The sequence below is a fragment of the Toxorhynchites rutilus genome, chromosome 1 (assembly GCF_029784135.1).
Source record: "Toxorhynchites rutilus septentrionalis strain SRP chromosome 1, ASM2978413v1, whole genome shotgun sequence".
NCBI classification, from domain to species: domain Eukaryota; kingdom Metazoa; phylum Arthropoda; class Insecta; order Diptera; family Culicidae; genus Toxorhynchites; species Toxorhynchites rutilus.
In genome coordinates this window covers 86943419-86970171 of record NC_073744.1, presented here as the reverse complement: position 1 = coordinate 86970171, position 26753 = coordinate 86943419, and the positions used below count along the sequence as shown (strand labels likewise).

General features: G+C 41.3%; 1 protein-coding gene across 1 annotated transcript in view; it reads right to left on the bottom strand.

Moving 5' to 3' along the window:
• Nucleotides 1-1756: 1756 nt before the first annotated feature.
• LOC129763412 (protein unc-80 homolog) overlaps nt 1757-26753 on the bottom strand; it is a 111405-nt gene continuing 86408 nt past the window's right edge. Inside the window, exons 32-38 of the mRNA XM_055762449.1 lie at nt 14383-14548; nt 13244-14328; nt 13031-13179; nt 12444-12975; nt 3897-4685; nt 3675-3843; nt 1757-3613 (exon numbers count right to left, since the gene is read on the bottom strand). Of these exons, the coding sequence (XP_055618424.1) occupies nt 2688-3613; nt 3675-3843; nt 3897-4685; nt 12444-12975; nt 13031-13179; nt 13244-14328; nt 14383-14548 (3816 nt within the window). The 3' untranslated portion in view covers nt 1757-2687. The remainder of the gene's footprint in view (nt 3614-3674; nt 3844-3896; nt 4686-12443; nt 12976-13030; nt 13180-13243; nt 14329-14382; nt 14549-26753) is intronic.

Here is a 26753-nt window from a genome sequence, read left to right as displayed (position 1 = left end):
CGAGTTGGCATTAACCACTGGTGGGCTTCCAGTATCGAGGAAAATGTGGAAATATTTAATCGTTACTGAAAATAATCTGCCAGTTCCTTTGGGAATTTTCAAAATATATTCATGTGAAAGAGTTTAATTGAATGTTTTCTATCCATGTAACACTGTGACCAAATACATTTGGTTTTGTGGTTTTTCAATCAATCGCAATTAACAGGATAGCTTCAGAAGATTATTCTTCCCCATCAGAAGGATCTTTCCGTATCCAATATTGTATGCGCCCGCAATCGATTATTGCTCAGTCGCCGAAATTTCCGAGCTCAGAGAGTTCATTCCCCTCTAGTTTGCCTTCCAAATTGCCATCGTAAACCAAACCTTCTCTCGATTTAATCACACACAAAAAGCATACTTAAGCGATATTCTGGTGGTGAGACACATTCATTTTTCGTGAGGACATCGACAAGACAACATCGTTGCCTAACGTGCTGGAGGAGGTGGACGGCGAAGGATCGACACATACACGCGCAGAACTCTTTCCGTTAGGATGCCATTCAGCATCGAGAAAGTTCCGGAAAGATCTAATCATTGCTGGAAAATAATGTTTTCTATCCATGTAACACTGTGACCAAATATGTTTCAATTAAGTGCTATTAACAGGTGGTTATCGAGTTGGCATTAACCACTGGTGGGCTTCCAGTATCGAGGAAATGTGGAAATAACTAATCGTTACTGAAAATAATCTGCCAGTTCCTCTGGGAATTTTCAAAATATATTCATGTGAAAGAGTTTATTTTAATGTTTTCTATCCATAAAATATCCATATATTACATTTGGGTTTGTGATTTGTCAATCAAGTACAGTTAGCAGGTTAGCTTCTGAAGATTATTCTTCAGAACAAGGTTTTTCGTATCCTATATTGGATGCATAAAACCTTGTGCCTCCAACGTAACGCTCTCGTTTTCGAAGTCCCCCAAATATTCATTTATTCATTCATTCAGAATGGATTTAGATTCAACTTCGAACAAATGATCTCTAAATCAACGATAGTCCTACGTCACCCTTGCGGTTATACCATAGATATAACCCACTTCCTGTTTTTTTTGGATTTTCAAAACATAACTCCTTTCCACAGGACGCGCGAAGACAATTTCTGGCTACGACACTGCAATATACAAATAAATCGTTATTTTCCTATTTTTAATTATTTTTTAATGATTCGATTATCCGGAGTGAAATAAAAATCAGTCAGTACTCCGGATAATCGAGCCCGAGCTGTATTGATAAGGATGTTTACATTTGATGTGACGGATCATTGTTGTAGTTCTGGAGTACATACTATATTTTTTTATGATCATTGAAATCATTTTCGATCAATTCTTAAAATTAGGTATTAATATTGAAAAATTGAAATTAATATTTGTAATTGACAGATCATGTTTAAATTTAGCAGATTGTGTGGTGCCTCTAAAATTTTATAGTTTCGTTGATAGTTGAACTTTTAAGAAAGAAAATTGAATTGTATGTGTCATACATTATTTACATATCCGGTTCCTGAAAAGATGTTAAATTTCCAGCTTTGAAGCATTCAGTCAGTAAAGCTCTTAAAACCCAGTTGTTTTTGTCCTGTCCACTACATCATAAATGTTTGTATCACATGCTAGATTCTCCATTAACAAAGATTCGCGAAAGGTGTTCGTAGTTGAACTATTTCCCATGATGTTTCGTGATAGCAGGACGTTACTGAAATCTACGCAAAATGAAACAAATATTTTCAGTTATATCACGGTTAAAAGCATATATTAGAATTTCATTTATAATATTTGGCAATTTATATTATTTTAGTAATTATCTAGATCCAATATCAAGAATGGTTAATGTATTCATTCGTGTTCCAATCAACGTATATTCCGTGCATCGATGATTCATTTGATATTTCCCGTTTTGGCATGTTTTCTGTCAGTTAATTTCATTGTCATTGTTTTACATATTGTTTTTGGTGCTTAGTCTCTACTTTTTGTGGTATATTGTTTAGTTTCTATTTCTATCTCCTCAAGAATATTTTTAGTTATGCATCTATTATAAAATTGATAAACATTCCTCACAACAATGGCTAACGTTGATAACAGTTAACTATATATTTCCTGTGGCATAATATACATCATAAAAACGTTGCTCTACTACTCTCAACTTGATTTGGAAACAATTAATAAATTCATCATAAAAACGTTCAATCAAAATTTATTATCTCACGTGGGTTTGTTTATCATTATTCGCGGGGTTGAAATTATAGACCACTACTGGCTTGTATAATTTGGCAATAATTTTGCGGGGTTTGTGTTCTATCAAATACTGATTAGTTCCAGGCAACACATAGTTTGTGCGCTATGTCATTTCTAAGATTAAAATTCGTCTGATCAATACGCGAATCTGTTAAAACAATCAATGATTACAATAACAATCACTTTCGTATTCTATTCTAGTTTTCGATAAAACATGTTTCATTGTTGTAAACGTAAATACTGTATATTGTTATCACACACGGAAAGCCCTCAACAACACAAATGGCTATTTTATACGTCAGTATCCATCAACTTCTTATGTGTAGCATAATAACAGTTCTCTACAAATTTCGTGTGTTAAAATTTTGTTTTAAAATCTTTTAAAACTACATCTAACAACTAATATTTATCTAAAATCTCTTAAATCAGCGTGTCTTCGTCCTGCGTTTCAAAGAGCATAAGGAGCGAGTGCTGCGAGGATGATCGTCCTCCCATGGCGGTACCAGTCAGAGAACCGTCCGGAGAAAGTAATCCAGTCTGCAGGCTGTAATTATCCCGATATCCCGAAGTAGACGATGTCTGGGAGACGGAATCCCACGAAAGATCCCCAACTGCTGCGATGTTTTTATTGATGATTTCATGTGGCTCGACAGGTGGTACTGGGTGTGAGAGAGGTACCCCAATTACGGAAGAAACTGTCGGAGATGGATGTGGCTCAGTGCCGTGATTGTTGTGACGAGGTGCTCCACGGCGACAACGGAATGTTTTCCTACTTTGGGCACGAGAACGTTGTAAGCGATGTTTCTGATTCTCGCTCGAGCTATCATCTGCCAAGCTATCTGGCGACAAAGGAGTAGTTGAAGTTTCATTGGAAGACGTTTTGAATTCTACCGACGAAACAAAGCGTAAACGCGGTGGTTGTACTTTACTAGAAGGTTGCATAGATACTGAGTGCGTTAGATGTGGGGTTCCTACGTTTTCCGCGAGTATACTTGCCAGAGGACCTTGGCGAATAACCGATCCTTCCGGCACGATCACAGGCGTTAGCGTAATCCCGTCACAACTTTGATTGTCGGCCATTAGAAATTCTTTATTTGTGGTTGTCGTAGAGCTGGATAGCGATTCGCCTCTTGGTGCGTGTAACGTGTGCTGAGATAAGGTATCACTTGGAGTGCACACACCTGTTCCAGAACGGGAATCTTGCTGGAATGATGAAAAACTAGGTGCTTGCGGTCCTCCCGTGAACATAGAAATAAGTGATGGTCTTTGTTGGTGTTTTGGCATCTCTTGAGGTAATGGCACATTAATTTCTCGGCGGGGCGGTTCTTGTGGCGGAGGATCCCGATCTATGAGGTGAAGAATTTAAACTTGGTGTAATTCATTCAAACCTTATCCAATATAATTTACCATATCGTTTTTCCTCCAGTTCATCCCTTAAATCCTTTATTTCGCGGGCAAGTTCCAATAAAATAGCACCTCTAGATTTAACACCACCGGGTGGTGGCATTCCTCTCATACGTTCTCGAATTAGAAACTGCATATGTCTTTCATGATCACCAATTGGAGGTTGTGAGATCTGTAAGCAAAGCTCATTAATACTATTGGAATCAAACAGTAGTACTATCTTACTTTATGTAGAATGAACGGCATCAATACAATGTAGAGTGGCGTACGTTGTGTAACTACGAACTCCAAAAAACTCCATAACTCAGGAGCAGCTTCGTTCCGTCTGCCCAAGTCTCTCATTACTCGTACAATCCGTGGCCATTCGTTTGATAATCTTGGTTCGAAGCAGATACACAAGACTCGTAGAGCGAGAAAAGTTGCCTGATAGAGGGAAGTTGATATTTTCGCTGGACGCTTTGCATCTCTACTTCCGGTGAATGTCAATGATCCGGCACGAATATCAGCACCAGTACGATTGCTTTGGATCCCAGATTGCGTAGCTCTTCCTGCTACTGGACTCATTGCGTTCAATACTGCAGTGACCAAAAACGATATATCAGACTGTTTAAGCTCACCAATATCGGACATGGTTCTCCCGCTGCATACTTTCAGACACAGTGGCATTAGAAGGTGCATTAGAAAACCTTCGGCTTTTTCTTGAGTTGGAAAGTCTGCGCTACCGCCACAAATCTGTTCCAATCCAAAGGAAACCGAATCAATCGGACTCACAACTTGAAGTGCAACTAGGCGAACTACTTGGGAACAAAAGAATGCTGGTGGACTTTTGGACATGAGAGCAGCACCTGCACTCGACACACCTTCTGGGACATTGCCCGGTTCATTGACGATCAAATTCTGAACAGTTGTTAGTAGTGTCTTCATTTCGCGCCAATGCAGTACGTGTGGATAGCGAACAATTGCCTCGTAGACTCCTTTCAGAAGACCGGCAGCTGCTTCCCAATCGGTATTACGCTAAAATAGAAATGTTAGCCATGTTAGTTATGTAACTTGTTGTATACAAATTATTAAATGGTTATATTTATCTTATTCAAATAGTTATATTTATCTCAGTGCTTGAAAGACAGAATTTTTCCAATATGATACATTCTCGATATGGGGAATCGGCTTTTTTAGAGTATGGTGTACAGTAAGATGAAGCTTGTTGCAGGGATACAGTCGATCCGGCATTTACAACATTCTCTGTCTTTTTGATAAAGGCGAGAGCGTCGAACGTAAGCCTGGTTCCAGCAGTCCGATGGTGTTGCGTGATCGTAAAGGGCATCAGAAGCCGAAGAGAAAGACCGAGAGCAAGACGGTCTCACCGTTCCGCTACTTGGGTCAGGAAGGCCGGTTGCTTCGGTTTCAATGAGAATGTACCTGGCCAAAATAGACATTCTTATGCGCAGCAGCAAATAATTACCCAGAAGGAGCGGCTGATGATGTTGGTGAAAAAATCTCTTCGTCGAAGCGCGACGTCATGGTCATAGTGGATGACGAAAACTACTTGAAACTGGACGGCAAGGGACTGGGTACTTTACCCTCACCAAGAAGGTGAGCGGTTACGTATAATATATCTCTCATACCAAGCTCCCGAAGGAAATGTCCAAGCGCCACTCGCTCTGTTTTTCGGAGTTTGCGGTGAACGGGCAGATATACAGTACGAAGTACTGTAGGTTGCCGCCTTCATCAAGAATGATCACGTGAAGCGTGACCACGTGACCAAACCTGGCCTTGACCCATTATGCTAATAGATCACTGGGGGAGATGCTCCGGTTGAAGATAAATGTTTTACCGAAGGCCATCAACCATCCTAACGTCCCCCAGCTTTGACCCATAAAATTTTGTGGACGAACCTCAATCAGAGGATCTACAGCTGAATGCCAATGTCAAGAAATGCTGAAGAATGTGCCGACATCCATGTCTAAGGTTCTGGTCAAGTACCCTAAAGCCGCCCGGTAGGCAGTCGAAGCATGTTTGTAGAAGGCTTAATGAACGTAGGATTCAAGAACGATTTAGTCCATTCAATTATTTGTCGATGTCGATGTTTTTTTCATGGCCATCCGAAATAAGTCCATTCTCATGTTAATGCAGTCGCTGTTATCTACCAGGATGAAACCGATGGAGGTCATACCTGCGATAGCACATACTGCTTCAGACGAAACTGTTCTATACGCACTCACGACTCGCAATGTCATGAGCCGGAACGTGGTATTCCTTGGATTGTATTGTATCTGTAGAACCGAAACCTAGGCTCGGCCTGTGTATCGACGACACGCTACCCAGAAGATGCCTATTACCAGTGTTGTTCGGCGTGATCATAGCTGCATTGATGACCTTCACATGCGTAATCAACCAGGCTGTTGTTTAGTTTAGGTGGTCGTCAATTGTCACGCCCAAGTACTCCAGCATATGCTTTTAAGTTATTATATGGCGTGGTGCACGAACCACGTAGCGCTGAAAATTTGGAACGCCTTCCCGTCTACGTGTATCTCTAACACACAATAAGGAACGCAAGCTGCCCAACTACCTTCTGGCATTGTTGATTGTTTGGAAGCAGGTCCCCATCCTTGTCATCCCGTATCTAGGATCGATTTGAAAAGCGCCACTCGCTACCACTGGGTTTCTGTACAAGCAGGGATCTGCCTTACACCGGTCAGAACCTTCCGCTTCCAACACCTCGTGCAGGCGTTTGTTCCAAGAACAAGCCGCTTGTTTTTAGCTTGTACAAACCTTCCTTCAAACGGGTATATCTTCTCCTCCATAACGCTGATGACGAATCCGGGAGGTCGCTTCATGAAGATTTCCTCCTCGAGGTTGTTGTTCAGAAACGCCTTTTTTAGGTCAAACTAATTGACTTGTTCCAGCATGGCGCAGAATTTGGTATGACGAACAACAGGCGTAAAAACTTTGTCGTATTTCGTCCCATAACTTCATGCGAATGCCAGGGCTACTAACTTGGCCTTGTGTCGCACTACATTACATCCCCGCGAAATATCGCTCATTATTTCCCAAATCGTATACTTGTAAGGGTCAATCACAGAAGCTTTGCGAGGCGCAATGTTTGTTTACACAATTCTATCTAAAACTTACGTTCAAGAGGATTGGACTTGCGATATACTCGAGATTAGGGGGCCATTTTTTGTGGAACTGGTCAGGTTTGGGATATGGAAATGGGATATCGTCGTATTAACCGAGAGTTGACACACGCACTGTAGCATTGTGCATTGAGACCAGGGATAGGGTTTGGTGTTCGGTGTAATAACGATAAAAAGAACACGAATATGAAGTTCTTATACTAAACCTTTTACAAAAAACATAAATCGACTGCATAGAGGGTGTACCGTTTAAAATCTGCACACACAAAATTAATTCTCAAAATTCGAAATTTTATCCGGTTATCACCAAATTATCAGGGAATAAAAAGAAACAATTAAAGTTAGTTTTGGCATGATTCATTTTATTTATTTCGCTTGTACATCCGAACGTGCTAACCTTGGCCTTAGCCCCAGCCATAAGGTTTTGCACGATCTCAGAATTGACAGCTTTTTGCATATTAACTCATGCTTTCTTCATTTATTCATAATGGTCCAGTATTTTTCGACGTCATTCGCCTTATACCACTCTAGCGCGTCCTCTGTGTAGTGCCATGATACCAAATCCAGTCAGAAGATCGTCGGACCGTCGTGAACCTTCAGGAGAGAGAGAAGCAGCTTTTGAAGACACTCTTCAAAATGCACCTGTTCATTTATGGTGCTTGTGGTGAGGAAAGGTGTACTCCGCTTCCCGCAAGTGCAAATCGCTTGCCAAATTATGAACTTCTTGGCGAACTTCGATATTTTCTTTGTCCGAAGGCTCTCGAGAACATCCAACTTATCCTTAGCATTCACATACAGATTTCCTGGGATTTGGTTAAAGTCCTCCTTCACATATGTCTCGTCATTCACCACGCAGCAGTGTGGTGTCGTTTGTTTCTGGTCGTACATCTTCCGGGCACGATTTTTTTGTGACCATATTCTATTTCTCGTCACGATTTGGGGTTTGAACCTTAAGCGTACGTAGTCCAGCTCGAGTTTTGGTATTCTGCACGAAAGTCTTACTTTATAGCCACATTTCGAACTGAGGCGTTTGGTTTCCGTTAAAAGACCCCAACTACGGGTTTGTGATCGTTCTCGTTGACCTGACAGGGATCTTCGCTTCCGATCAACATTCAGAAATTCTTCAAACCGTTTTATGATACCAGACACCGTGGAATTCGTGTTTCACAACTTTTTTTTCCGATGGCACGATGCAACAGATCCTTGCTCTCGAAGTACTCGTGGAAAACTTTCTCGCGCACGCACTGTTCTTACGTCGCCATTTTGCAAACTTTTGCGCATCTGCTGAAATCAACTCACATAGTACACATTAATACACATTAAACTATGTCTACGCAGAATTTAAATTAATTTTACCCAACGGATCAAAAGATAGAGCAATTTGAGTGTGTGCGGATTTTAAACGGTACACCCTTTTTTCGCGAATTCATAAAACGTCTCTGGTAGGAATATAGGGTTGTCTTTCTCGATCCTCGAGGGTATTAAAGAGGCCGTGGAACTGCCGGTCTAGAATAGCACTTCGGGTCTTGTTCCCTGTACCTGTCGTAGAAGGCGACTAATCGGGTGACAACGCGAGTAAGGGCGTGGTAAACTCTATGGAGACTGCACGGGAGAAATACCGTGTACAGGTTCATCGAAAAGAGTGCCTGGTACATCAGGATCGATGCCAGTAAGATCCTGATTACGACATACTGGTATGATATGGAAAACGGACACGATATGGAAACGGATAAAATGCGACGCTAAAAGCTGACAGACGTGCTATTCTGCTCCCTGAGTAAGGAGAGGTGACACCTTCCTGAAATGGCGGGTTGGGTAATAGTGCGGTTACCCCCGTCCTGGTAACAACTTGGTAAGTTTTCGGGTACGTTCGATGCTTTGGCACTAGGTACTAGGCTCAGATGTCACATTCCTGGCTTGCGCTGATCTGGCTCTGAACACGGTCTCCATAAAGGCCCGTGTCAACCCTTGCATGGCATCACTGCTTCCATAGATTATCGAAAAGGTTCTCGGCTACGAAGCGAATGCAAGGGTCTTATCCTCCGAAGTTAGTTAGAAGTTAGAGAGTATAAACGTCTGCTTGATTGTGGGTCGTTTGAGAATCGTTCCTCCAGTTCCCAAGCAACTGGAGAGATGTTTCAGGTGTTTAAACTTCGGACACCTGGCGAAAGACTGTTTGGGGCCGGATAGATCTAAACTGTGCAGGAAATGTGGAATGGAGGGACACTTTGCAAGCAATTGCAAGGGGCAACCATGGTGTGTGTTTTTTTTTCTGCGAAAAAGAGGACAGTAATAACCATACGACGGGAGGCTTCAATTGTATTGTGTACAAATAGGAATTAGTTTGCTAGAAGCTCAGGCCAAGTTGGATGTGGCCCTGTGCAACGAGGGTACCACTAGTAACTTCCACGGAGACTGTCGTGAGTCCATCAACGTCCTGACTTTCTGCAGTTCGTCGTTAATGAGGTGGAGGGTATGCGGAGGATACACCCACAGTGACCATCAAGCCATCCATTGGTCAACGAAACTCCGTGGCAGCACTGATTAATAGGACATACCCGCGTAGGTAGAAGACAAGAACCATTGACAAGGACCTTTTCGTCGAAGCACTACACGTGGGAGCGACGTCTTGAACATGAACGCGGATTAATTGACAGAAACTATAGCAAAAGCATGTGATACAGCAATGCCAAGAAAAGGGGAACCCAGGTATAAGCAACTCTCAGCCTATTGGCGGAGTGAGGCACTTGGCGTGCGGGCAAGCAACGACACCAGAGAATAACGGAGAGTGGAATATAGAGAGGTTAGGTCCACCCTTAAACGGGTGATAAAGCGGAGCAAATCTAATTGCTTCAGAGAGTTAGGCCGGGACGTGAACGTCAATCCATGGGGCAATGATCACCGAGTGGTGATGGCGAAGCTCAGAGACCCAACGTCACCTTCCGAAATGTGTCCCGAAAAACTAAAAATTATCGTAGAAGAGTTATTCCCGCAGCACGATCCAACGATCAGGCCACCCACGCCATATAGAGAGGGTGGATTAGATAACACTGAACTCAGACAGGTGTCGAACGATGAGCTAGTTGAAGCTATGAAACGTCTCAAAACAAAGAAAGCGCCTGGTCAAGATGGAATCCCAAATGTATCCTTAAAAGCAGAAGTCCTAGCATTCCCTGATATGTTTAGGACAGCGCTGCAGAAGTGCCTAGACGAATGCTGCTTTTCGATCGATGGAAGGTACAGAAACTAGTACTATTGTCCAAACCAGGGAATACGCCGGGTGACCCAGCATCGTATAGACCCATATGCCTACTGGACACTCTTGGGAAACTTCTGGAGAGAATCATCCTTAACAGGCTGACGGAATGCACGAAGGAAGCTCGTGGACTGTCCGACAGTCAGGTGGGATTTCGGAAAGGGTGATCTACGGTAGATGCAATTCGCAGTAGTCAAAATAGCCAACAAACCATCTAAATAGAAGCACAGAGGAAACAGATACTGCGCAGTGATAACGATCGACGTTGAGAACGTGTTCAATAGTGTCAGCCATCGCAACTGCGCTCCACACGATGAGAGTCCCAGACTATCTGTGCAGAATACCGAGAAGTTACTTCGAGAACCTGGTTTTGGTGTACGAGATAAACACGGGCCAGGCGCAGATTAAAACTACGGCGGGAGTTCCGCAGGGCTCTATCCTGAGCCCATCGCTCTGGAACAGTATGTACGATGGCGTACTAAAGCTGAATCTGCCTAGAGGTGTTGAGATCATTGGCTTCGCGGATGACATCGTTATCCTCGTGACAGGAGAAACCTTAGAACGGATCGAAATGCTTGCAACCGAGTCGATAGACATGATCGGATGCTGGATGCGAAGTGTGAAACTACAGATAGCACACCACAAGACGAATATACTGATTGTCAGTAACCGAAGAACGGTGCAACGAACAGAAATCACCATTGAAGAAGACTCGATAACTTCGAAGCGATATTTACAATACCTGGGGATGCAGATCGATGATCGACTGAACTTTAATAGTCACGTTGACTACGCTTGTAGAAGGGCAACTAGGGTAATCAATGCACTGACGAAAATCATGCCCAACAACGGTTCCCAGCTAATAGGAGTACCGGTAAGTTTCTTCGTTTCTTTTTCAAAAATTAATGCTTTATTTATTAATGCTTTATATATTTATACGCCATACCCAGCTGGTCCCACCAAATAGACAGCATAACCTTCCGCGCGGCCGTCGATGTTGATGCATGGCTGGGGTATCCATATGTTGTCCGAGGTCTAGGGTTGTCGTAATGGACTCACTTTTCATCGCCAGTAACGATTCGATGCAAAAACCTCTTTTTTTTATGCCGTTGGAGCAGTTGTTCGCACGTGAAAAATACGGCGTTCGACGTCTCGTGGCTTCAATTCATACGGCACCCAATGCTCTACCACTTTTAAACCACTTTTAAACCGTGCAAACCATGTCTGACAAGTTCGCTCAGTTGGAGCATCACCATCATCAAAATGCGATGACTTTCCGCAGCTTTTTTTCATATTGAAGTAATGAAGTAACACTCCCCGCAAAAACCCTCTCGTTGGTACGAAATTCGACATATTCGAAGTGGAAAAAATGTTCAACTTCAACTTCAACAACGCTTCCACTTTTTGACATATACTGAAAAAGACGCCCAATCACAGTAGCTTTCCAACGGATGTCTGGAAATTTTATTCACTGGAATAATAATCAAGTTACGCCATTTGTTGTAAAACCAAAGAAACCTACCGGTACACCTAATAAATTGCAATTTGGTTGGGAACCGTTTTCGTGAACACTGAATACGCCGTGAACTAACGGTGCACACACCGAACACTACCAATCCAGTTTTCTGTGGCGAAAATTCGATCCCCAAATCCCATGCCAAGGGCAATTTTTCTAAGGGGTTGGTCTGAAATGGTCTTTGCAAGTTTTCTGCATGTGGACCTCGTACGGAAACCATAAAGTCATTTACAAGCTGTCTTAGTGTGCATTGTTCTGCCAAACAACTGTCAATACCTTTCACATAAAATATATAAAGAAAGAGGCTAAGACATGAGCTATGGAGCTATGGATATAATACTGAAGCCAGTTGCTCCTTGTGTGCAAAGACCAGTTGAATATCTGTGGAAAGCGGCACTTGACAATCGTTTGTTGCTCTCGCGAAACCCAAATTGTGTACAAGATAGATCATGATTAATTTAGTCTTCGAAGCGTGTTTTGCGTCAATCATCGCTACGTCTATTATGGACTCAGCAGGACAGCACGACATCCAACTTAGCCAAAGCTTACATGAGGTATCAATCATTTTCTTCTCCAATCCTTCGATGACGTTTAATAGACCATATTGGATATCATAAAGGTTGAACTACGGAATGAGTAACATCGCAAATTAGAAGCAATCAACTAAACACACCTTTTTTCTTCTTTTCTTATATGTCAAATCCGATAGATTCAGATTGCAAAATACATGTAAATTATACAAATATGGAGCAATAATGGTTTTGGTTGATAATTAAAACAATAGCCACGTGACCTTTTACCTTGTCTGTATGTTACGAGTGGCTAACCATGATGGGGTTAGCTCAGAAACAGTTCAAACTTACCCGAATGGAACTCTTCTTGGAAATCTTCATGAACACCTTATCCAATCGGCGTAGAATTGTGACCAGAGCTGGTTTCATTCCGTGATCATCCGCCCATTCGGCTCTCGGGAGTATATACTGCATGTATCGTTGCAAGCCCCGGCAGGCCATTGATTCGGGATCATACGGAGAAACTTTCAGCAGTGAATGTGCGATGTCCGCCAACCGTATGTGACACTTGAGGTCTAACAATTCGATAGCCTTGCTGTCGCCCTGCTTACGCGAAAGATCATTCAGCCGCGTGGAAGCTCTCGTAATGAATTCACCGACAACGGAAAGTAGCACATCACGTGGTCTACGATATTCTGCTCGGATTGTTTCCGAGTCCTCAACAGATTCGCTCAAAATTTTAGTCCGTCCAACATCACTAACATATTTGGAATGCGATTCTTCCTCAAAATCTAATCCAGGCGAACAAGGTGGTCCCCTCGAGCAATTTCTTTGACTGGAGCCCTTATGTTCCGGGCTGTTACGGTACGGGCCGTTATAACTCCTAAAACGATAAAATATTTTGAATGACGCATTTCACTGTATTTCACTGTATATACTTTGATAATCCCTCGCAATTATGAACCATTGTTTTAACAGCAACTGCTAGTTGAAGTATGATGTCTCTTTCACACTTTCCCTCCAATGATACATAGTTAGGAGACTGTATTTGCTGCATGTAACATGGCATTATAGCTTCCAGAATTATCTGCAAATTGGAGAAAATTTAAGCATTGAACTCAACATCAACTTCATAACGTGACAATTCCTACCAGCATTTGATATCCTCGTGTACTTTCCGCGGAATATGATACCACCATAACGCACAGTGTGATGCAATCCAGGACGGTCACCATTTCATCTTCATCGTGATAGCAAAAATCAATGGCTTTCAAAGGTTTCGATTCCTTCACAAGCTCGGCAATGTTGAGAGGATCCGGCGACGGGGTTTCCAAACTAAGTAAAAGATTGAACAAACAGCTTGATTGCACTTTGTGAGCTTCGCCGTATGCGCCATCCTCGTCGGTATCTAAAATTGCCGATACTGAACCGAACATTTGTAGTATGAATGGTTTTCGGTTAAGTAAATAGAATTGCTTGACAGCGTACTCTATGGTGGTTGTCACCAGTTTGTTAGTTTGGTGCAGAGAATACACTTGTAAAAGTGTTGGCATGATCATGAAATACCCATTGGTTGAGAAGATGTTCTTGAAATTAAATGCTGCATTAATGAATGTTGCTGTAACGTAACGCATTATACAAGAATCTTCCGAATGCAGCAGGGCGGCTCCTGATAAAACGTTCAAGAACAGTTGTATATCAGCAGAGTAAGCGAAATTTCCTGCCATCGCTTCAAACATCCTTGCAATCAAACGAACCCACATAAACTTGTGCAATACGTCCAGTCCAAGTAGTTCCGTACCGAATTCACCCCCTTGGTGCAGATCAAGATCTACTTCTAGAGCCTTTCTCGGGAATGATGGTAATTTCATGAGCTCTTCATGGAGAAACACGACGCGTTGAACAACCATGTCCACATTCTTCAAGATTGCCCATGTTAAGTGAACTTTTCCAATATCTACAAACTTCTTGTACAACTCTTGTCGCTGGAGAGCATTGAACGCATCTTCGGGTTTCATTTCCACCAGTCGGAGTTGTGGATATTGCGATCGTTTGAAGAAGTACGAATCACGCACGTACCAATTAGGGTTTAGTATTTGCTGGGTTTTATAATCGACTAGTACAAATTGGTGCAACTTCTTCTCGTCTATTCCGAAGAAATCCAGTGATTCGGTGAGTAGCTGGGTGAACTGTGTATCCTCTTGAACAGGGAACTGTGAGGGTATCCCACCTTCATCTGAAATATAGCATGCATCGTTTGAGTGTGTAAACCAATTACAGTTTTCAATACCTTCTGGTCCATGTACAATTATTTTTTTAGCTGATGGGACATTCGCCGTCAATAGTATAGATGCGTCACATTGCTCTTTGCGGAGAATTTGCTTCAGATCTTTAAACATGATTCCGTGTACGCTATGGACCACCATCCATAAAACAGATAGGGCTGAGCCGACTAACTACGATGAGACAGATTTACAATTATTTTACAGTTTAACTTTTTTTTCCCAAAATATATATTTTATTAAGGCACATGTGGCGTTAGCCTGACGGGGCCGGGAGTCCAATATGTCCAAGATTGCCAGCTTAACTTTGTTTCAAATATAAGGCTGTCAAAAAAGTCCTGCGGTATTTCCGCGAGGTGTCGTTGTAAGCGCGTAGTTCTAGTTGTATTCATTGTATCGAGTCATACTATAGCTTGTTGGAAAGGTATTTTTGCGCTATAATATAGTCCTTGACAGTGTTTTGTTTGGTTAAGTCGTTCGTGAGTTATAGTGTCGCAAATATGGAGCAAAATAAAGAGAAAATCCAACATATTTTACAGTACTACTATGACAAAGGCAAAAATGCATCTCAAGCTGCCAATAAAATTTGTGCAGTTTATGGACCCGATACAGTTTCCATTTCCACCGCACAACGATGGTTTGAACGTTTTCGTTCTGGTGTAGAGGTCGTCGAAGATGCGCCACGCTCCGGAAGGCCTGTCGTCGAAAATTGCGACAAAATCGCTGAATTAGCCGAGAAAGACCGGCATAGTAGCAGCCGTAGCATCGGCTAAGAGCTGGGGATAAGTCATCAAACCGTTATTAACCATTTGAAGAAGCTTGGATTCACAAAGAAGGTCGATGTATGGGTGCCACACACGTTGACGCAAAAAAACATTTTTGACCGTATCGACGCATGTGAATCGCTGCTGAATCGCAACAAAATCGACCCGTTTCTGAAGCGGATGGTGACTGGCGATGAAAAGTGGGTCACTTACGACAACGTGAAGCGCAAACGGTCGTGGTCGAAGTCCGCTGAAGCGGCTCAGACGGTGGCCAAGCCCTCATTAACGGCCAGGAAGGTTTTGCTGTGTGTTTGGTGGGATTGTCAAGGAATAATCTATTATGAGCTGCTTCCCTATGGCCGAACGCTCAATTCGGACCTGTACTGCCAACAACTGGACCGCTTGAAGGTAGCACTCATGAAGAAGAGGCCATCTTTGATAAACAGAGGCCGCATTGTCTTCCATCAGGACAACGCCAGGTCACACACTTCTTTGGTGACGCGCCAGAAGCTCCGGGAGCTCGGATGGGAGGTTCTTTTGCATCCGCCCGGACCTTGCACCAAGTGACTACCACCTGTTTTTGTCCATGGCGAACAAGCTAGGTAGTCAGAAGTTAGCCACAAAAGAGGCCTGTGAAAATTGGTTATCCGAGTTTTTTGACAATAAGGAAGTGAGCTTCTATAACAGGGGTATTATGAAGTTGGCATCTCGTTGGGAACTAGTCATCGAACAAAACGGCGCATATTTGACTTAAAACAGATGATTGTAATTAATTTTATGAACAAATGAAAATAAAAAAAAAATACCGCAGGACTTTTTTGACAGCCTAATATAATTTGAGTGATTCATTCAGATCAATTCTCTTTTATGGGGATTTAATGATATTTAATGTCATCTACTGATTCTTCCTTGAATACTTTTTTTTTTCTAAAATGCTGGAGCACGTAATCAAATTTGGAACTTCAGAATGGACCACGTTGATCGCAAATTAGGTTTGTCATTTGTGATAAAACTACACTATTTGAATCATCCCGTTCAAACCAGGTGTTGGCTCTATAACGAATAATATTGTGAATTCAATCAATTATGAACTATTGCAATCGTAATTTCTACACTCTAACGAAAAATTCGTCTAGTTTTAAAATTTTCAATTTATGATCTTGGTAGAATGATACATCTCGTCCAACCGGAGGGCCATCGTCTAATCTGCAAGATACGTCAGATAGAATTGGAGATCGGGCAGACTCGATTCCTTTTCCAAATCGATGAAACTTTTCAACAGTCAACCTAATATTGCATATATTTCCACTTCGAATATGTTACGATCTTGAATGAGCTTTCTGTTTTCTGACAGAAAGTGTTACGAGAACTTCGTGCGTGTAGCTTGAGATGTTGGCGTGCTGAATAATTTAGCAAAAAATGAAACATAAAAAAATCCCCAAAAAAATGGTACGGGATCGCATTATTTGATGAGAAATTTAATGCCATTCATGCCGCGTTTCCTTTTGCAATGGTGTATAAGTTAGTTCCTATTCCCGATTATTCGGTGTACCATTTCCGCTGTGATAGCAGAAATGATAACTCGAATGATGATCTCAAGTATATCATCAAGAGTAGCTGGCTTAAACCCACAACTTAACACCCAACGAAAAGAATTTGTAATTGTTATTGTGTGAATTACTTGTGCGTTTGATTTACACCAGTGATGACAATTATTGTTCACATGACCTTCCAGTCTTTTTCTGTAGGAGCCTTGAATCACTGCGACCAATAGTTTGATCTATTGTAGTTCGTTACCCGAAAAATCTACCAGCGTACACATTGAAAACCTCGAAAAATCGTAATCGTAAATAAGAAAAATCGAAAGATCGAGATGACTGAAGTAAAGAATTCTACAGAGAAGCTCATTTTTCCACGATGAATGTTGGTTTATCATCATTCTAGTAGATTTTCAAAGATTTGTTTTTACAGAAGGCTGATTGCAGCATTCATGACAATTTGGAACAACGAGCTGTTATACATTGTAACGATCTTGTGGTCCTCGAAAGCTGGTCTTGAGTCTTCTGTTGGTCTTCTCATTCGAGGAAATACTAGAATATGCTTTAAATTGCATGCTAGATGGTTCTTGTGCTTCGTGGAATATAGATTACAGTAGTCTGGACTCCTTACGTTGCTCATCGACGTACAGTCAAAGCTCTCTATAGCGACAATCTTTATAGCGACAAATCTCTCTATAACGACATATCCAAAGGTCCCTTCAAAATCACATAGAAATTCTTTTCTTTAAAGCGACATTTCTCTATAACGACCATTCCCTGTAACGACACATTACCGCTCATACATATCATTCTCTATTGCGATAATTTTCAAGGTCACGCCATTCACAGTGCAATAATAATAAGCTTGATTGAAATACTAAGTTCAATGAATGAACGAACATAGTCTATATTATGTTTTGTGAACGATTAAATGTTCGCGCGCAACTATTAATTTTCGTGTAAAATCTGCTTCATTTAATATTGGAACACAAACAATTGCGTGTAGTTCAGTCATTTATTAACGAATTCATAATTTGTTTGCCATACAAATGTAGCATTTTCTTTACTCTTTCATAAAAAAAATTAAAAAAATTATTCATTGCTGTTTCGAAGAAATTCTCGTACTTTTCCCGTAATACGGCACATTAGGCGGCGCACACCCTTTTCGTCCACCGTTTTGGCGATTTGAGTCCACCAGTTCTTCATTTGAGTCATGTTCCTAACAAGCCGGAACTGGGGGCAGTTTGGGGGGTTGAGGTCCTTCGGTATTACGCTGACCCCGTTCGTTGCGTACCATTCCATAACCGTTTTGCTGTAATGGCAGCTTGCGAGGTCCGGCCAAAACATTACTGGACGGTCGTGGGCACGAATAAACGGCAGAATCCGTTTCTGTAGGCACTCTTTTTTGACTTCTGATGTCATTGTCTTGTCAGTGAGAAAGACTTTGGTTTTCTGTCCACAACTGCATATCCCCTGCCAAATCATGTACTTGCGGGCGAATTTATCCGCAAACACGAACTTAAATTTTGCAGGTACATCCCCCGAGCCGTCGCCAAATAAAATTTTTGACCTGGGATTTGCCCAAAGTCCGCCTTCACGTAGGTCTCATCGTCGATCAGAATACATCCGTCGAACTTGGTCAGCACTTGGTCGTACAGCTTTCGAGCACGGATTCTGGCCACATTGTTCTGCTTCAGCGTCCGATTTGGCTGTTTGCTGGCTCGGAATGACCTTATTCTTTCCCGGAGACGAGTTCGTCGCACCGTACTGTGAGCGGCCTGGAACTTATTGGCCAAATCGCGATCTGAAAGATTGGGATTCCTCTTGACGGCCTTGATGACTTTCCCACGCAGTTTCCGGTCGACAGTTCCACTCCGACGCTTCGAATGCGGCTTCCGAGCCGTCGTCAATGTTTCCTTGTACTGCTTGATAACACGCCATACGGTATTTCTGGGCATTTTAAGCTGTTTAGCTAGCTTAGATGCCGACAACAATGGATTTTCAAGAAAACTGTGCACAATTTTATCTCTCCGTTCGGCTTCCATGGCGGTTGTTTACAAAATGCTATCGTTTGGTGTTATGACATAAATACATGGTGAAAGGTAATGAATTTCCCGACACGTGGGTGAAAAAAGTTTCCAAATCCGTCCACTAGGAGCGCCACAATGAGCAAAAGAATTTGTTCCAATATTAAATGAAGCAGACTTTACTTAACAAAAGCAGAGAAATTTAAATTTGAAACATCACTCAACCTGAACATATATTCAGACGCGATTCTGCTGACGGTACATTTCCATATATTCAAAACTCTGCTGCACATAATCAGCTGTACCATTTCGTATAACGAAAGAGTAATAAAAAAACCCTCGAAAGAGACGTGATCGCTCTGAAGCTCTCGGGACGCGCAGTGGGAAACTAACTAAACGATACCGTGTGGGTAAAAAGGAATACAATACAGATTAGCTGTTGTGGATCACGTTTTACTTCTGGTGCTAATAAAATTCATTCTGCCAAAACAGTGATAGGGCGAGGCAAAAAAAGAATGATGTCAGTTTCCCAATCTTTATTCAGTTCAACACGAATTCAGCTCAGCTTTCACAATACACACAAATAGGAAACCTGTAAGCTGATAAGAGATAGGGAAAGCTTATTGAAACAAATAAATTTAAGCATTGTTGTACCAGAATCCCGTCCTTGAGAAAATAAAGTATTTGCATTGAACCTAAAACGAAAAGTATTGTCCGTCCAACTGTTACATGGTAAGATTGTAAATTTATACTCACACAACACTTTGAAGCATAGTTTGTTTTAATCTAAATTCCAGTCCAAAATAAATTCAAAGACAAGAAAATCTTTGACGCTAAAAAATTAATTGGATATAATTGAAAGATTTAATTAAAATTTAAAACTGCGAAACTAGACCAAAAATCATTCAAAGCCAGCGACGGATGGTTTCAAAAATTCGTCAAAAGGAATGGACTCCCAAAACCAACTAGAAGATGCTTTCCAAACGATTTATGCTGGTTTATTAACAAAGTTTTGTTAGGGGACAAAATTTTGGGGGCTGAATTTTGTGTCTATTGTTTAATGTTTCGTTTCAATTATTTCAGTCAGTTTCCTTTGTTATAAATATAATTGATTTGTTTCGCAGGGACTAGAGCGTTTCTCTCTTTATAACGACATCCGAATTCTCTATAGCGATAGTTTTTTATAGCGACATTTCTCTATAACGACGGTCCCTTGCGATGTCGCTATAGAGAGCTTTCACTGTACTTTCAAAGTAATTTGGGATTTCTACTGAATTTCCGTTGAATTCATCCCATGTAGGTGGATTACACGACACGGTAGATTTTAGGTTTTAGACTACTGGTTCCTTGAATTCAAGATATTTTGGTCCAGAGTAGGACTAGGATTTCGATCTAAAGCGCCCTCTAGATGGATTTTCGACGTTGTAACTTTGACGTACTGGATTATGCTTTTCTGACCATAGCGGTTGAGTCATAAGAAGCGCGACTAAATGAAAACACGTTTGGTAAAAAAGTTTCTTTAAGTTCAAATTCAACTCCGTACAATGTGCGTTTGAGGTGTGAAACAATTAGACAGATGTCCACTTTTTTGGCACATCTGATGATACTGTATTTGAGTTGTTGAGCTGTGGCGACTTCCCAAGAATTTTACTCGATTGACCGCGCCTGGGTACGTTTGAGGGATTATCTTCTTTACGTACAAACGGTTGATTATGGGCGTTCAACCAATCTAGATTAGCCTTTGCGTAATGGAATGAAGCTAGGTCCGGCCAAAACACAATAACTTCATCGTTATGGTGCTTTTTCAGAAAAACAACCAATTTTTGGCAAACAGTTCTTCATGTAGCATCCTCCGTTTTACTGTCCAAGCATTCGAAAGACATACTCCCGGACAAAACTCTGTTCCACGACCTTCATCGTAAACAAGCGAAAACACACTTAGCACGAACAACGGCCACAAAAAGGCGAACAAAACAACACACAGCAGTTTGTCTCCTACAGTAAAACAGTAAACAGTTTCTCTGCAGTAAAACCTGTTTTTGTGCGGTTATTTTGTGTTTCCAAAGGAAATCGCACAAAAATTGGTTACCCTTTACCCTTTGATCGTCACCGTAAACCGTTTGTGTCACTGCTCATATGAGCAGTGTCAATATTGATTTTGGACGCCACAGTTTGTCCTACTTCTGAGCACGCAAAGTCCATTGCACGACCGACATACAATAGAAGCAGACATAGATCTTGATTTCAACCGATGCAATTACGATGCCGTCATCGTGGATTTACGTTCGCAAAACTGGGTTGAAATTCTTCACGGCTTAAACGTCAACGCTGCAGTTGCAGCGTTCTATGAAGTTCTATTCAGAATCATAAGCACACTTACGCCTCTTCGCAGTACCAATCGTCGCCGGTTGAACAATCAACCGCGGTGGAACGTTGAGCTTCGACATCGACGCAATGTCCTCCGTGAAGCTCGATGCCGTTTTTTGCGTCATCGTAACGCGCAGAACCGCACTGAACTCAGGAGGCTGGAAGCTGACTACGACAACTGCGTATCTTCATCTTTCCGTGAGTATATATTTGGAATCCAAAACGAGGTCAAGGCAAATCCCTCCTTTTTCTGGCGATTTTTCAAGAGTCGAAAAAACGCACAATCGATTCCGTCGGTAATGTCCTTCGATCAAAGAAACAGTGACGATGGCGACGGTTCAGTCGAGCTCTTCGCTTCTTTTTTCAAATCCGTCTATAATGCTGATTCCCCGCCTGACTCCCAGGAATTGTTGAATTTATTGCCGTCGTACAATATAAACTTTCCGTGTCCAGCTTTTACGGTAAGAGACATTGTCAGTGTATTAAACTCTGTCGACCCAGCCAAAGGTCCCAGACCAGATAGATTACCTCCCGTATTCATTCGACGATGTGGTGATGTACTAGGACCACCTGTTTGCCACCTTTTTTACATTATCGCTGACGGAAGCGGTTTTCCCGGATGCCTGGAATATTTCGGCGGTAACACCTATCCTTAAATCCGGAAATATTCATGACGTTAAAAATTCCCGACCTATCTCAATTCTCTGCTGCTTGGCCAAGATACTCGAACTACTAATCCACGACAAAATGTACTCTGCTGCTAAACCCATGATATCTCAGTATCAGCATGGCTTCGTGAAAAACCGCTCCACTGTTTCAAACCTGATGGTCTACACGAGCCTGCCCGACTCAAGCTTGGATAAGCGCTGTCAAGAATATACGTGGATTTCACTAAAGCCTTCGACAAGGTACCTCATGAACTAGCACTGAAAAATCTCGACAAATTTGGATTTCCCAGTTGGCTCATCATGTGGCTGCGCTCATACCTGCAAGGAAGATCCGCTTTCGTGAAACAGAGGTCTTCAATGTCGAGCTGCTTCGCTACACCATCTGGTGTACCACAAGGTAGTTACCTCGGACCGTTGGTTTTCATTCTGTTTGTAAACGACCGGAGCCATCGTCTTAATTCGCATCATCTCATGTACGCTGATGACCTAAAGATCTACCGAGTAATCAGCTCACCGGTCGATTGTGCCGCTTTGTAACATGAGGTTGACACCGTGGCGAGTTGGTGCATATCGAACGGGATGGAAATGAACGCAACGGAATGCAAAATAATTTCCTTCAACAAATCTCGGACATAGCTGAATTTTAATTACGAAGTGAACAGCAGCAGAATGGACCGTGTCACATCGATCAAAGATTTAGGGATAACAATGGACTGCAATCTAACATTCAACGAACACATCACTGCAACCGCTGCAAAGGCTTTCGCCATTCACGGTATCTGAATTCCGTGATGTGTACGCATTGAAGGCACTATATTGCTGTGTCGTCGGCAGTGTACTTGAATATGGTGTTCAAGTCTGGGCCCCACGAAGTTCATATCGCTCGGACCGAAAGAGTTCAACGTAGCCTAGTTCGATATGCCCTGAGGAGATTACCATGGATTACCTCCGTACGAACATCGGTGTGGGCTAATAAGCCTTGAGACGCTACGTCAGCGAAGAGAATACCTGCGGAGAATGTTTGCGTTAGATTTAATCAGCAACCGAATCGACTGCCCAGATTTCTTGCAGCAGATGAATATTTTTGTTTCAGCAAGACGTTCTCGCCAGCGTTTGCAATTCGCGACCGCTAGACTTCGCACTGTGTTTGGACAAAACCATCCTCTAGAAATGAGTTTTACTTTATTAAATATTTCAGATTTTTTTTTTATTTTGATATGTGTAGAGAAAGTTTTAGAAATAGGAAAATACAAATATTATAAGAGTTTTCAGTCTGTGTAGCATTATAGTTGAAGACGTAGTAAAAAATAAATAAAAAGAAATAAAAACGAAGAGGTAACATGTTTCTACATATAGAAAGAAAAACAAAATGGAATCGAACGTTGATCACAAATGGAATCATCAGGATGTGGGTTATTTACTTGAGGGAACTTTTTTTATGCTGCCCTTATCCACTGCATAAAAAAGTTTTTTAATTGTATAGCAAGAACTATTTTTTACAGCTCTGGTGAAGTTTAGTATGATTTTTTTTGCGGTTACTCGCAAAGAAAAACAGGTTTTGTTGTACATTATTGTCTACACGAGGGTTGCCAGGTGTATTGAACAAAAATCTGGATGTTGGATAAAATTAAATGTCTGGATTTGTCTGGATTTTTGTCGAACCGACATTATTTATATTTAACTAGCTAACCCGGCAAACTTCGTCCCGGCCATTTACTTGATTAATTCTCGAGTAATGCAAAAATTTGTGTTTCATTTGTACGGCAGCCCCCTCTAAGAGAGGGGGAAGGAGTATCTTAACACCATAGAAACATTTATTGCATCCTAAAACCTCCACATGCCAAATTTGGTTTCATTTGCTTGATTAATTCTCGAGTAATGCAGAAATTTGTGTTTCATTTGTATGGCAGCCCCCCCTTTGAGTGGGGGAAGGACTGTCTAACCATCATAGAAACATTTACTGCATCCTAAAACTTTCACATGCCAACTTTGGTTTCGTTTGCTTGGTTAATTTCCGAGTAATGCAGAAATTTGTGTTTCATTTGTATGGCAGCCCCCCCTTAGAGAGGGGGGAGGGGTCTCAAAATATCACGAAAACCTTCCCCGGCCCCAAAAACCCCTACATACAAATTTTCATGTCGATCGGTTCAGCAGTTTCCGAGTCTATAAGAATCAGACAGACAGACAGACAGACATCACTCCATTTTTATATATATAGATTGCAAATTTTATTGAACATTTTCACGAGAACGTCGTTTGATGTTTGTGCAAACGGACACGATTTGCTGACGAGCAATAACAGCGGAGTGTCTTTCTCAAGGCAGGTGAAGAAGAACTTCTCGGGATTAGAACTGCAAAAGTTTAAAGTCTCTATAATTCAACACAATCAATCAATCAACATTTTTACGACGCTTCAACGCATTAAACTTAGACTTGATGGTTGCTGACATGTGCACCAAACCACGGTGTTCAGTAAATTTGTGGGATAAATTTTCTTAATGCGGGAATGCAATTTCATCACCATGGATGGTTGGCTAGGTCTTTACTCCGAAACATGACTACATTGTTTCGTTTTGGAAGAATATTAGAATAAATTGGAAGAATTTGTTTAAAAAATCTTCAGATCTCTGAATTCCTCATCAATTTTCCTGGGAACCAGATTAGGAAAATTATCAGTAAACGGTAAAATGGTTTGATGTTTTTTTCTGATGACATTGGGTTGTTCCAACATGGTCATATTTATCATAACCAAGTCGTTGAAGTTGAATTGACGGATTAAATTAGCCTTAAATTCGTTGAGCCGATCAACAGATATTTTTCCATCGTTTATGTACTCCCTAATGAGTAGTTCAGCCAACCTACATATTTTCCAAACTCTCGTAATTTTGTTGATCATACGCAACTTTATTCAGATCTTTTAGCGTTCGCATGAACTCAGTTTTGAGAAAAATATCTAATAGCGTACGGAAAAGTCATGAATGACTCTGGACTTTGAAACAGCTTGTTCATGTTGTTAATCACTTTGAGTATATATGACAAAAATTTCAAATGAATTTTAGTCAACGGATCATTCAAAGTTTTGTAAATGGCTACCTGTTTCGCGTTCTCAACATGAATAATATTTTTCACAAATCCATTGCCGATTCGGAGTGGTTCATATTTGTCAAGCGCTCCCAATTTCATCTGAAATATGCTTACACGCATACAAGGAGCATAAGGTAAAAGTGTACCAAATACACTTCATAATGAAAAGCGATGGACAATCCCTTTTAAGCAAAGTGCCAAGTGAGTTGCCTGGTCATGTTCGTTACTTCATCAGCCCAGTGTTGCCACATTTAAATCTGCACCAGAGGGGTAAAAAATCTTACCCATCTGTACGTGCTTGATGATACTTATACATAGTTTTTCTGAATCTAAATTGCATACTATCATTTATTAAAAGTTTCGAGCTGCCGCACCAAGCGATACTGTGGCGTAAAAGTCGTGATGTACCTTAATGTAGTTTTGTTCAAATGTAAGAAATTCCATCCGCGGAAAAAATCGGTGCAAATCTGTACCTTTTGACAAAAATCTGTACTCTGTACCGTACAGAATCTGTACCAAAATAATAAAAAAAAACCGTACCTTTCCAGATAAATCTGTACGTGTGGCAACACTGCATCAGCCCCATAGCCTATCAAATAAAATTGGTATGCAATTTTGTCCCTCTTGAACAACAAAACCATCTCGTCATTCAACGTTCTCGAATCCGTTTTCGGTAACCTGTATACGGTCATGAAAACAATCATTCAAGAACAGTATACCATCCTTCCAATGGCTAGTTCTGGCAACTAAGGCTAGTGACTTTTTGTTCGACAGATCCGTTGATTCGTCGGCAATCAAACTGAACGGATTGCTACGCAAATTACTAATGGGCTCCTCGTGTTGATCATCTCTGAGAATATTCGTGATCACAGCAGTCACTTTCGTGCTTTTAGTGCGCAAATGCGAACTAAATGTTATGAGTTCAGAAACGATAATTGGCTTGATACATCTTTGATTGAGTGAACATAGTTCCGGTTCTTCCACAAAAACGGAACAGTGATAACTAAATTTGTTTAATTCAGCTTTGAAGTTTCGGTTGTAACTCAAACTATATCCATAAAACTAATTTTCGAAACGGTAACCGGAAAACCTTCGATTTGAGAAGTGGTCGTTTGAAACTCTTTTTTCTAGGGTAATCTGTTAAATAGTATAGGCCCAAAATAATAAAAATACAATGTCACAATCATTTGAATTCTCGTGCGCAAATGAACTAACGTCTTCTAGAGACAATATGTATTCAGACCGCTGGAAGTTCTCCAGAATTTGAAGTAAAAGTGGCTTTGTTGTTTTCATTCTATATGCTTGTGGATTTTCTGCTGGGAAAAGTTTGAAAAAAGCAAGTGAATGACCTAGACGATGGAATGTCTTCCGGTAAAATTCGTCTCGTTCTTTTGCCGTCCACCGCGAGGGGTGATCGAGATCAAGATTATTATATGAAAGTGAACCCTACACCTGAGACAAAAATCTCCGTTGATTATTAAGAACAAAAGTAAACAAGTGACACTGATAAAAAAGCGAGCGAATGACACTGAGGCAAAAGTCCTACTTCTTTTGGCAATATTTTCGACCAATAGTTAAAATTTTATGAAAATAATATCTCTCGAAAATCCACGTACGCTATTATACTGTCTTCAAAATGTTTTCACATATTTTATAAGGTCTTCAAAATGTCTTCACAAAATCAAATGTCTTCATACCTGGCATCTCTGCCCTTTAGTGAAATCAGTGATCACATTTTGAATAACCGTTTCAACAAAACTAGCATAAGCGCGGGAAGTACGGGCTAGACAAAGGACGGTCTGGATATTTGGATGTTTTGGAAAAATCTGGAAAATTCCACACAAATCGGGAATGCGTGGTTTACACCATACATAGCCGAACTTGGAATCTGTAAGTCTCAAAAATAAAGTACAAAAAAAAAAGTTTACGCC